The following is an 11,364-nucleotide window of genomic DNA, read 5'->3' as shown; positions in this document are numbered from 1 at the left end:
GCCAAACTATCTTGTGCTCTGATAAAATACATAAGCAACTAAAATATTACGTTTTTATTTGTAATAAAATTGTTAAACATAGACAGACAGCATAGGCTAGAACAGTTCAATAAAGTATGTTTTATGTACATGAGCAATGTATAGGAAATGAGAAGAGTTATAGACTTGAAAGATTTCTGCTCAACACAAAAAGGATGTTATTAGATAATCACACAGACATAAGAGAATCAGACATGAAATAACAAAAAAAAGATTATGCAACAAGTCTACAAGAAAGAGAGTAACCCTTTTTGCATTTCATCCATTATAAAAAGTTACATTTGTGGTGAGTGTCATTTAGACCGAAATTAATATCAAGATAATTTGGATGATAATTTCTCAATAAAGACAGTTGAAACATTTAAAACAACACAAAGTATGTGTACCAAAGGTGTATGATGCAAAACACATGACAAATGCCTAAGTTAATTACAGTTTCTACAGTGGATGACCACTTATCACAGCATTCTGCTGAGGTAAACTGTCAAGCTGTTCCAAATGAGTGGCCCTGCCTCAGAGACCATACACAAAACAAAAAATCATACCTTTTCTTTTTCTTTTTGAAAGCAAATGCTTACAATTTCAGGTTTCACTCCATGTAAAGGTATTGACCAAAGCAGTCCTTGTATATGAGCATCCTTTGTGGAGGACGGGACTTCAAGCACAGCCCCGAATAAGGGTCATTTCTCTGTCCTGAGCTTTTCATTTTCCTTAAAAGGAAAATAAAATAAAAAAGTAGGTTACTATGAGTCTCTTGATTGTTTCAAAATGTCTACCTCTGGAGAGGTAGAAGTCTCCGAAAGTGATGGATAGATCAGAGACAAACAGACTCTTTACCTCCTGGAGTTTGGTGTTCTCCTTTTTCAGCTTCACCAAGTATTCGATCCTCTGCTTGTGGTTCTTATGGCCCACCAGTTTGCCGTTCTCCTCCGACAGGTGATCCACCTGCTTCCGAAGAACTTCCACTTCCTGTTGAGTCAGCGACAGCACGTGTCAGTGAGCCGCATTCATCAGAGCCTCGCTTCGTAACCAAACCCCCGAGCCTGACCCCGTTCTCACCTGGATCAGTCTCTCCTGGTCCTGATTCCTCAGGGATAGCTCCCTGACCTCTAGGCAGCGGTTCCTCAGTTCATGGGTCAGTTCCTGGACACAGGTCTGGGACTGGGCCAACATGGACTCCTGGAGCTGTAGTCTAAAACGGCATCACCCGCAATTAGTTCATCTACGACATAAGTAGCATGACGGCATGAGGAAGGGTGAAAGTGTGGAACTGGGTTCAGTCTTACCTCTCCTGTGTCTCAGTGAATCGCTGAAGTATTGTACTCTGCACGGAAACGAAAGCAGACCCTTATTCGTAAAGACGCAAGTACGTTTTTGTTTTCAATTTATTATTTAAAATAATAATAATAATATATGTGAATATTCTCTGAGACATTTGTATTTTTGTTAGTAGACGGACCAACCTTTTCTACCCGCTCCTCCTGCAGTTCTTTAAGCATGGACTGCTGAATGGCTTCGTTCAAAACCGCACTAGGGATCAAAGGATACCTAGTTAAGATTCATTCACAACTTTCCCCTTGATTAAACAGAGTTTCATTCAATCCTAATGTACTGGGTGTGCAAAGATCTTTCTCTCGATTAAAATGACGGGACTTCAGGTGCAAGACAGACCACTCGTCAATCAGAATCAGAATGGGATTTATTCGTCATGAAAGTTTGCACAGACAAGGAATTTGCTTTGGCAGGAAGGTGCATACAATAAACATATAGGAATCTTAAATTTAAATATGTGGTCTAACTATACTAAAGGTACATAAACTAGCAATACTAAGTGGAATAGAATATCAAATATACATTAAAATGAATATAAGTTGCCGTAATTTACAAGCCAAAAACGTTCCAGGGAAATCTAAGAAGTGAGCCACCGTCGTGAAACTGAAAACCCAGGAGTACCCCTGAAGTCACCTCGCTAACCCCAAATCCTGTTTCTCAGTATAGGCCTCTGGTTTGCATTAATTCATGTGATAATGAATCAACTTTTACCCATTTGTGTTTCCGTTTGTCTGGTTCTGTTTGGTGCACAACTGGTCTAAAAGACCATGTGTCTTGTTTCTCTCCATGTCTTTGTTCAGCTGGGCCTGGGGGGAGGATTAAAACACACAACTGAGATGTCATAAAGTTTTACATCAAACATGCAGACTTAAGCCCTTGTTACACAGCCCGTTTGAGGCAGGAATGTTGTGGCTTATTGCGCTTCGCAGGTCTGTATAAAAGGGACTAACATGAAATGGGGGTTCATTGTTATACCGGAAATAAGACGGCAGTGGAGGTAGTCAGAGTGGAATCGACATCTGTTTAAAAGGGAGAGGTGTTAAGGCGGGAATACCCACACTAGACACTGACATTGCCTGTTTCCAGAACGCCGGCACGCTATCTAAAGTCACATACTGGGTGGCATCGTGCCGGTGTCGTGCCAAGGCACTCACCCCCGCCAGGAGATGTATCCCCTGGCCTCGGGAGAGCGCATGCACTCAGAAGCGGAGATGCGCTCCTGCTCTTCGAATTCACCTCTTAAAAGGAACAAATAGCGACGTGGAAGACTCAACAGGGTTTTCCATAGTAACAAGGGACTCATTTATCAACATAAATACGTTTGTCTGTTACGTTAAGGCGACGTGTGTGAATTGTTTAATGCGTCGTTTAGTATTGCAGATAAATCAACAGTGTTTTCCAAAGTTCCATATTGCCACGGACCTGAGTTACATAGGCTGACTGATCTGGCAGGTCTGTCCTGCCATCCTGTGTGTTCTTTTCTGTGTTCTTTTGGTCACAATGAACAACCTGAGCTAATATGGAGATCTCTGCTCTTTTCTAGCAAAAGTTACAAAGGAGATACATTATATCAGGCCGTTTTTTCACCTGATATACTGTGTGTCCCCTCTGTAACTTGCTAGAAAAGAGCAGACATCTCCATATTATCTCAGGTAAAAAAAAAAAAAACATATCTCCAAAATGAGCATCCCTAACACACACACACACCTTAAGCCTCAGGATCTCCTCGTTCTTGGCGGTCCTCTCAGCGTTGAGTTCGGACAGCAACACCTCCATCGTCATCATGGAGGAGCATCGGCTCTCCAGCTCCCTCTCCTGGCTCTCCAGCAGCTGTGACAGGTCTGTGCTGAAGCTGTGGGGCGTAGCCAGCCTGAAGCTGTGGGGCGTAGCCGGCATCTGGGAGACAAGCAGACCGCATCACTCACATCATTCTGAATAACGTCTCCCTGGCGATACGTTCATGGGTATACTATACTTCAGATCAAGAGGTCAAAGGTTCAAATCCCCCCAGCCCCTTCCTGGATGTAGCTTTGTGAAAGGCGTCTGCTGAATGAACACAGTCAGGTGTGAAGAAGCCATGCAGGTGTCCAGTCACCTGTGGTAGTTGTTTAGGAGTGACTGAGGACAGAGGGTTGTCGTTGTCATCACTTCTGATGGTTCGTTCGACCAAGTCTGCCTGCTGTTTCAACTGGTGACAAAGCAGAGGAGGAAAACTCATCAGTGAGAATTGATAACTGAGAAGGTTCTGCAAAGCTGTTCCAGGCAGTGTTCAGACGCAGCATTAAAACGAATGAATAGTTTCTTTCTTTGCATGGCACCTTGTCCTGCAGGGTCTGGATGGTAGTCTCGTTCTGGGCTGCCTGCTCCTGAGAGGCCTGGAGGAGACCGGTCTGCTCGTCCAAAACTTTAGTGAGTCTCTCCACCTCCTCCGTGGCGTAGGTCACCTCCTCCTGCAGCACCTCCAGCTGGGCTCCACAAAAACACCATCATCAGGGACCACATCCACAACGGAGCACAAGAAACATTTGTCTGGGTGTGTTAAACACGGATGTGGGAGCAGGGGTTCAATGTGTGGGAGTGTAGGTTGAACGCATCAAAAAGCTTCAAACGCTTGATTTTGAATCTTGAATCTGAATCTTGAATCTGAATCTTGAATCTGAATCTTGAATCTGATTACCCCGGAAAGAGTGTGTTTAGGATGACCCTTACCTCGATCTGATTGGACGCCACCCTCCTCTCCGCAGCCTCCCTCACATCCAGGAGCTCCGCCTCCATCCTGGAGCTGTGCTCTCTGATCTCCTCCCTCTCACAGCACGCCGCACTGTACTTGACCTGAACACACAGCGTCACAATGACATCCCGTTATGGAACATCCTGCGACAGGACCATGTCACGCAACCACTTAGCACAGCCCAAATAAGAAGTAACAAGCCTAGTCAACCAATCAGAGGGGAGCAAGGTTTGTGATGATGATATTTCAGATGAGTCAGCACCGTGATGTCTTTGATGTCCCCAGAGAGAAGGGCCAAGTTCTCCTCCTTCTGGCCCAACTCACTGCGGAGGTCTCTGGTCTGGTTGATCAGGTCCAGGACAAAGCCCTGTCAAACAGAGAGGAGATGAGATCATGTCTAGTGAATCCAGACAGAATTGACTGCAGGTGTCATAAGGAGACTTACTTTGTCTTGTTCGACTTTTTGATCCAAGCTTGTGATTGTTCCGTTGGCTGTGGTGAGATTTTGCTCAAGACTTGCAATGTTTACAGTCTGGAGAAAGGTTGGAGAAAGTTTTGAACGGATAAATGTTTTTTTAACTGAAATAGCACCTGGGTGTATTACTGCATTTATGTTAAAGAACTACAAAGGATAGAACATTTACATCAACTCCACACATATCATACCTGTTGCTGGTTCTGTGCCATCAGCTCAGAGACTTGCTTCCTTAGGCCTGAATTCTGCTCCAATACCAGCACAAGCTCTCTGGGGAAGAAAACATCACCCATATCCATTAACATTTAAGAAGAATTCATCCGCTTTTCATTAAAAAAAAAATACATCAAGTCATTCATTAAGATGGTACTTGAAGAATTCCTAAACTACTTTTGAAAACTGACTTGGAAGTGCATTCCTTGTCCTCCTTCAACTTGAAGGTCAGAGATCCGGTGAGCTCCTTCTCAGCCTGCAGCGCGTCCACCAGCCCCTAAGACACACAGCACATCAGAACACGGCAAAAGCCCCACGTCACGACAACTAAACCACAAGAGACACCCCACACACGTCCCTCCGGTGGCAGGGGCTGGTGTCGGGTGAAGAAGGAGGGCCGACTGACTGTGATCTGGGCCTGCTGCGTGGCTATCTCCTGCTGCTTCTCCTCCAGATGCTGCCAGAGCTGGTCGACATCAAACTTGGCCTCCGCCTGCAGCTGGTCCAGGGCGTCCTGCAGAGACCTCTGCTGCTCCAGGAGCTGCTCTCTCTCCAGCCTGGGGTGGAGGGACGGGTTAGGACAGAGCCACATGAGGACAAAGCTGGGGAGATACTGATGAGGGACAGACATAGCCCGGGTTGTCAATGTTGTCTGTAGCTCAAAGACAAAAGCACATACACATACGCACACATTCTCACACACACTCTCTCTCTCACACTCTCTCACACTCCCTTCCATGCAGTAGAGGATATTTCAGAGCAGACATACGTGAATTTATCGAGCTGTAGCTGTGTGCTGATCAGGCTGCTGGAAAACTGAACAGCCTCCCTCTCCTGCTCGCTGCGGCCGGCTTTCAGCTCCTTCTTGGCGGCTGCCAGCTCCCTGTCAGACGACTGCAGCACCAGACGCAGGTCCTGCACCTCACTGCTCAACACTGAGCAAACAGGTCAACGCTTTATACTTTATTCAACACACAAAATGTATATTTTTGGGGTCTTCTATTTTTGAGCGGCAGTGTTAAAGTACAAAGTTTAAAAAAATGTTTGTTCAGTCTTTATTATTCGCTTAGGTATTTTAGCTTGATTTTAAACATATTTTTTATTTGTACACTTAACTGTGTGTGTGTGTGTCAATTGCATTACCACATTCAGTTTTACAGTATATGCGTTCCTGCACTGTCCAGAGTATGTGAAGAATAGCCCAGGTTGACCTACCCTCCCCAGCCTGCCTCTCCTCCTGCAGGCTCTTCTCCAGGCGACTGACGCTCTCCTGCAGGCTGTCTCTCTCCTTCCCCCAGGAGGCCCGGTCAGACGACAGGAGCTGGAGAGCACAAACACATCCACAGAGCCTCGCGTCAGAACGGCCTTTCCCGCCCCCGCGCTCCTCGTCTCACACCAGAGCGGACGCCTCACCTCCTGCTGGCGGGCGGAGTCCTCCGACATCAGGGCCACCTGCTCCTGCAGCTTGGTGATCTGCTGCAGAAGCTTCCGGTTCTGCAGTTCTTCATCGTCCAGCTGGGACTGAATACGACTGGCTTGGTCCTGAGGAAGACACGGAGGGGGGAAGTCACCAACGGAACTGCTAGATGTTCGTCCAGGTGTGTGTGTCAGGTGAGTCAGGTGGCTGAGCGGTTAGGTAATCAGAAGGTTGCCGGTTTGATTCCCAGTTGTGCAAAATGACGTTGTGTTCTTGGGAAAGGCACTTCACCCTACTTACCTCGGGGGGGGGGGGGGAATGTCCCTGTACTCACTGTAAGTCGCTCTGGATAAGAGCGTCTGCTAAATGACTACATGTAAAAGGGTGAAGTTCCTCTGGGAACGCCGCTTCGTACCTGAACCTGCTGCAGCTCCTCGGTCAGAGCCTCGCAGACGTCCTCCATCTGGGGAGGAGGCTGCTCACTGAGGATGCCGTCCAGGTCCTCCACCCCCCCGCTCAGGTGGTCAGGGCTGGACAGCGGCACCAGCCGGGTCCGCAGGTTGTACGACTTCGTAGGGGTGGTGAGGATCTGTGGAACCATTCGGTGGTGAGGTAAGTTTGGAATAGTATGGGGGGTGAGAAACTTGGAAGTGCAATGGCGCAACTTCGCTGGAAAAAAAGTAATAGATATGGGGGGGGGGGGGGGGTTTTATCACCTTTATGGTTTCCGCGTGGATTTTGTTCAGCTGAGAAACCTCCAATTTCTTATGAGCTTTAGTGGCCTCCAAAATGTTCTCCAGATGCTTGTTCGACTTGTCCAGGTACCTCTTCTCCGATTCCAACTCCAACATCTGCTTCCTGGAACACCAGATGCAATGATTATAACTCCAAAGACCACAACAATGTAGATCTACAGCCTAGACTAGCATAGACTAGCCTACCATAGACTAGCCTAACCTCATCAGCCACTCAGTCCCACTTACTTGGTGACCTCCTTGTGCTCCTCAAAGGCCTGAACAGTAGCAGTGAGCTCTGTCTGCTTCTGCAGCAGCTGGGCCTTCAGCCTCTCCACAGAGACGGCAGAAAGGTTTTCAGCCGTTGCCGGAGTACAGCCGGCTGGTTGTGCTGTGGACGAATGCATTCCTCTTTATTGTTTTGCTGGCAATCCCGGTTGTGGTCAATAACAAGCTTTAGACTATTTCAGAAGTGGTGCCACCTGCCCATGCTTACCCCCAGCAGACCCTTCCGCCTCCAGAACTTTCTGGAAGGCCTTCTCCAGCTCGGCAGCGGCTTGGCTGTCGACTTCCTCGGCCCTCCTGACTGACTCTGAGGAGCGGAGCTGGCAGTTCTCCTCACGAAGGCTGTAGTTCTCTGCCATGTATTTGGTAATGCGTGGGTGATGCTCAATCTGAAAGAGGAGAGAGGGATTAGTCAAATCTATCACTGTATATAAATCAAAGTATTGTCATTAAACATATATTTATTTTTTGTATACATTAATATGGCAGGGAAAAGGCAGGGAGAGAGAGAGAGAGGGGGAGGGGGAGAGAGAGACAGAGAGAGAGAGGGGAGGGGGAGGGAGGGAGAGAGAGAGAGACATGCAGCAAAGGATCAGGCCAGATTCAAATCCAGGCCTCGGCCTACATGTTAGGGGTGCTTATCCAACTGTACCTGTTGCTTAAGGATCTTGATCTCCTCCTTGAGCTGGTGGACAAGAGCTTGACTCTGCTGGTCAGACAGGAGGCCCAGGCCCCCCTTGAAGTTCTTCTCCAGTCTGGAGATGTGGTCCTCCCTGAACTTGAGGATCATACGGTTGGAGTGGATGAACTTCTCCTTGTGGGTCCAGGCCTCTTCCAACTGAGCTACTTTCTGGAGCAGCATCTACATGCGGGGAAAAATCACCACAACTCTCATCGATTTACACATTCTCATGAAATGATTCTTTTCAAGCTGTTTTTTGTCGCATTGCAAAATACAAAGTCCTACCCTCTTGTCATCTTCACGCCTCTTCCACAAACGCACAGCATCTAAAAACTGCGTTTTGTAGGAGACCTCAGGTGGGCCTTCTATGGAGGGATCTAGAGAGAACACATGAAGCATTTAGCCCATGATCATCAGACGTCTTCAGCCAGACGTGGGGCCCCGCCATGGTCCTTTACGTGGATTCCTACCTGCGGGTGGCTGGGGTCCTCCGGGTGCCCCATCTCTCACATCCTCCCCCGTGTGTGGGAGCCCAGACCCAGCCAGGACCAGCAGCTCCTTCAGCTTCTTCACCTCAGCCTGGAGCTGCCTCACGTTCCCCTGCGTGTCCTCGTTAATCATGGCCTGAAACAATCGCAAATCACACAACTCCGTTCAAAAACGATCGTGGGGACACCGCTGTGTGCAGTGGCAATACTGACGTTTTAGTCGCTTAGCAGATGGTTCTATCTAAAGGGATGTAGAATACTACATGAGGAAAGTTCAGCTGAAGATAAAGGATCAGTCATGTTATATACCCATGTCGTATATACACTTAGTGATGAAAAACATTTAGACAGAATCCGTTTTTTTAGCACATACCTTGTTCTTGATCAGTTTGGCTCTCTGGGCAAAGTGTAAGGTGGACAGTGTCTCTCCAAAACACTTGGAGCCAGGGTGCACATTGGCTATAATATATGTCTTAGCATTCCCTCCGAGTGAGTCCTAGATAAGTAAACACGATGTAAATGCACGTATGGAATACAGAAAACAAGTCATCCAGTAGAGTCTGCAAAATCTATTTTCTGATTGGACACTAACCCGAAGAAGGAACGTGAGTTTGGAATCCCTGTAACAGATGTGTCTGCTCTTGCCATTGGACACATCCACCAGTGCCATGATCACCTGACCCAGACACATGAGAGATCGGTTGATGCTACTGGCTTCCTGGAGAAGGAGAAGTTTTGAGAGTCACAATTAACTTCCGAGAGCAACGTTACATTACATTTAGTCATTTAACGTCCCAGTAAGTACAGGGACATTCCCCCCGAGCTAATTATGGGGGAAGTGCATGCCCAAGGACACTACTTCATTTTCCACGGCCGGGAATCGAACTGGCAACCTTCTGATTACTATCCCGATTCCCTAACCGCTCAGCCACCTGACAACTACAACAAGGAACACTGGGAAGCTCTGGGTTACCTTGAGTCTGGAACCCTCTGTGTGGGTGTCTCTCTGCCTCTCAGAGCCTGCCAGGTCCACCAGGTTCAGCTGGGAGGTTCTGATGTTGAACACCTCGTTGGCAGTCTCCTTGGACTCTAAGGTCATGGTGAACACGGCGTGCGACCGCGAAGACTCTCTGTTCATGGAGGTGGAGGCCACCCTGCGATTCCTCCAGCCCATGGACAGCACCTGAAAGGGAGCCATCGATGGAACGCTGATGTTTCGATATCCACCTGTTTTTGCATGGCAGGTGCGGATTTGCCTTGATGTAACCAGTTGGAAAGCAAGTAGACGATGTTGATGCATATCTACCTGGTATGCCTCTGCTGCAGATGTGACAAACTTTTCAACAGACCCCTCAACAAATACCCCCTTCTTTATGTTCTCCCTCAGGAAGAGGCTGGCTGAGGCACTATCCAGGAGGTCGTAGATCTGTTCGTTGTAGATTTCAATGAAGGAGCACTTGCACAGGAAGCTCTTGGTATTCCCAGACTAATAAAAAATAACGTCTAGTTTAAATCCAGGCATCGATCAAACTGAAAAATTATTACAATCTTATATGCTTTTTTTGTGTCAGTATTAGCTCACCTTTTCCACTTCTCTGTTGATGAGAAAAAACAGGTACTCAAAACTCCGGGGTATAACCCCTCGCAGGTCGTCAGTGAAGTTGTCAGAATCAGACGGCCCTGGGCAGAACACTCTGGTCAAGGTTCTCAGTGGAATTGATGTGAATAATTAGTTACTTACTTAATTATCTAAAATAGGGAAGTCGTTTTGTCTTCTTACCCAGCATGGTAAAGGTTTTACCAGAACCCGTTTGTCCACTGTTAAGAGATAAACAAGAGTTTAAATAGTTTGCACAATGCTTTATCTAGCCACAGTAATCCATTCATAAATTTTAAAGCCATAGAAAAAAATATACTCACTAAGCAAATATGGTCCCATTGTATCCATTTATACAAGACTCAACTATGTTTTTCGCTACACTGGAGAACACAGCCTCCTGTTGTATGGGGAAAGCACAACATTAAAAATACTGTTTGAGTATCGCTAGTCATGGTTAGTTAGGATCCTGTGCAGTACATGGTATCAAGTCAGGTCCATCACCCACCTGGCTCGTGTCCATATCTGCAACATGATCATAGGTGAAGTTGCGTGGTTCTGGCTTGGAGTGCAATCGGATTGTGTTGTGTGAGGTGACAGTGAGACAGAGACCGTGATCTCCATCTGTTGTTAGGCCACTGCCCTGCGTCATAGGTCGCACCCGCACAAACACTTTGATGGAATCACTGTCACCACTGCAGGAAAGTATTATCATCAGTCAGTACCGAAAACTGTCAAATCAATTGAACGTGGAATGTAGCAAACCTAGTATCTAACGTAAGAACCTTTCTCTGTAATTAATGGTATTTCAACTTTTAGATATTAAGACTTCCCCACCAAGTTAAAACTAGAGCTAGTAGTGCTTCAGAGCTACAAAATAGCGGAACCACTTTTACCTGGCAGCAAGCTGCGATGAATCCCCAGCATCTGTTGAAGAAAATATATTGTTACAGTTACTTACATTATTCCAGTTATAGCAGGCCAACTACGTTAAACCGGTGTCAAGGGGTAATTTATCCTGCTTGATACCCATGGTTAGCAAGTTATGGCTAGCCTATCACTACTAGCGCATTACTAGTAGCAAGTAACAGGATCAGAGCATGTTATAATATTAGCCATCAAGATGAAACTTCACTACCTTTATTCTTCGTTGTATTCATATTGGCTCCTTATGGTAAGGCTAAGGTGGTAATTAACGGCTTCTTATGGCAAGGTAGTTATCTGGTTTACAAATCAACAGAAGTCCTGTTTACATCTTCGAAATTGGCGGGTAACTACGTTCTGTGCTACTAGAGCCATAGAGTTATTATAACTGGAGCCCGTCTTTCTCTGGTGCTACTGTCGGAGGCTCGCTCGTAGTTTCCGCCGGGG

At 46.7% G+C, this 11,364-nt stretch overlaps 1 protein-coding gene across 1 annotated transcript; it reads right to left on the bottom strand.

Moving 5' to 3' along the window:
- Positions 1 to 60: 60 nt before the first annotated feature.
- Positions 61 to 11,342, bottom strand: kif15 (kinesin family member 15). The gene is made up of 35 exons (XM_047047913.1): positions 11,132 to 11,342; positions 10,890 to 10,920; positions 10,502 to 10,688; positions 10,317 to 10,393; positions 10,177 to 10,214; positions 9,979 to 10,076; positions 9,703 to 9,882; positions 9,370 to 9,579; positions 8,989 to 9,114; positions 8,770 to 8,892; positions 8,379 to 8,532; positions 8,194 to 8,285; positions 7,879 to 8,088; positions 7,438 to 7,615; positions 7,191 to 7,332; positions 6,924 to 7,065; positions 6,623 to 6,796; positions 6,204 to 6,332; positions 6,006 to 6,111; positions 5,560 to 5,725; positions 5,197 to 5,347; positions 4,982 to 5,067; positions 4,769 to 4,847; positions 4,548 to 4,634; positions 4,365 to 4,469; positions 4,081 to 4,203; positions 3,690 to 3,836; positions 3,467 to 3,559; positions 3,079 to 3,267; positions 2,083 to 2,177; positions 1,503 to 1,569; positions 1,326 to 1,363; positions 1,099 to 1,231; positions 877 to 1,008; positions 61 to 749 (listed from the first exon to the last, which is right to left on the bottom strand). Exons 1-35 carry the CDS (start codon positions 11,151 to 11,153, stop codon positions 720 to 722), a joined length of 4,140 nt encoding a protein of 1,379 aa, XP_046903869.1. The 5' UTR covers positions 11,154 to 11,342; the 3' UTR covers positions 61 to 719.
- Positions 11,343 to 11,364: the final 22 nt, after the last annotated feature.

Source organism: Hypomesus transpacificus, chromosome 3, assembly GCF_021917145.1.
Source record: "Hypomesus transpacificus isolate Combined female chromosome 3, fHypTra1, whole genome shotgun sequence".
NCBI lineage: Eukaryota > Metazoa > Chordata > Actinopteri > Osmeriformes > Osmeridae > Hypomesus > Hypomesus transpacificus.
Note: the sequence above shows the minus strand (reverse complement) of the source record. Positions and strands in the feature narration are given on the sequence as shown.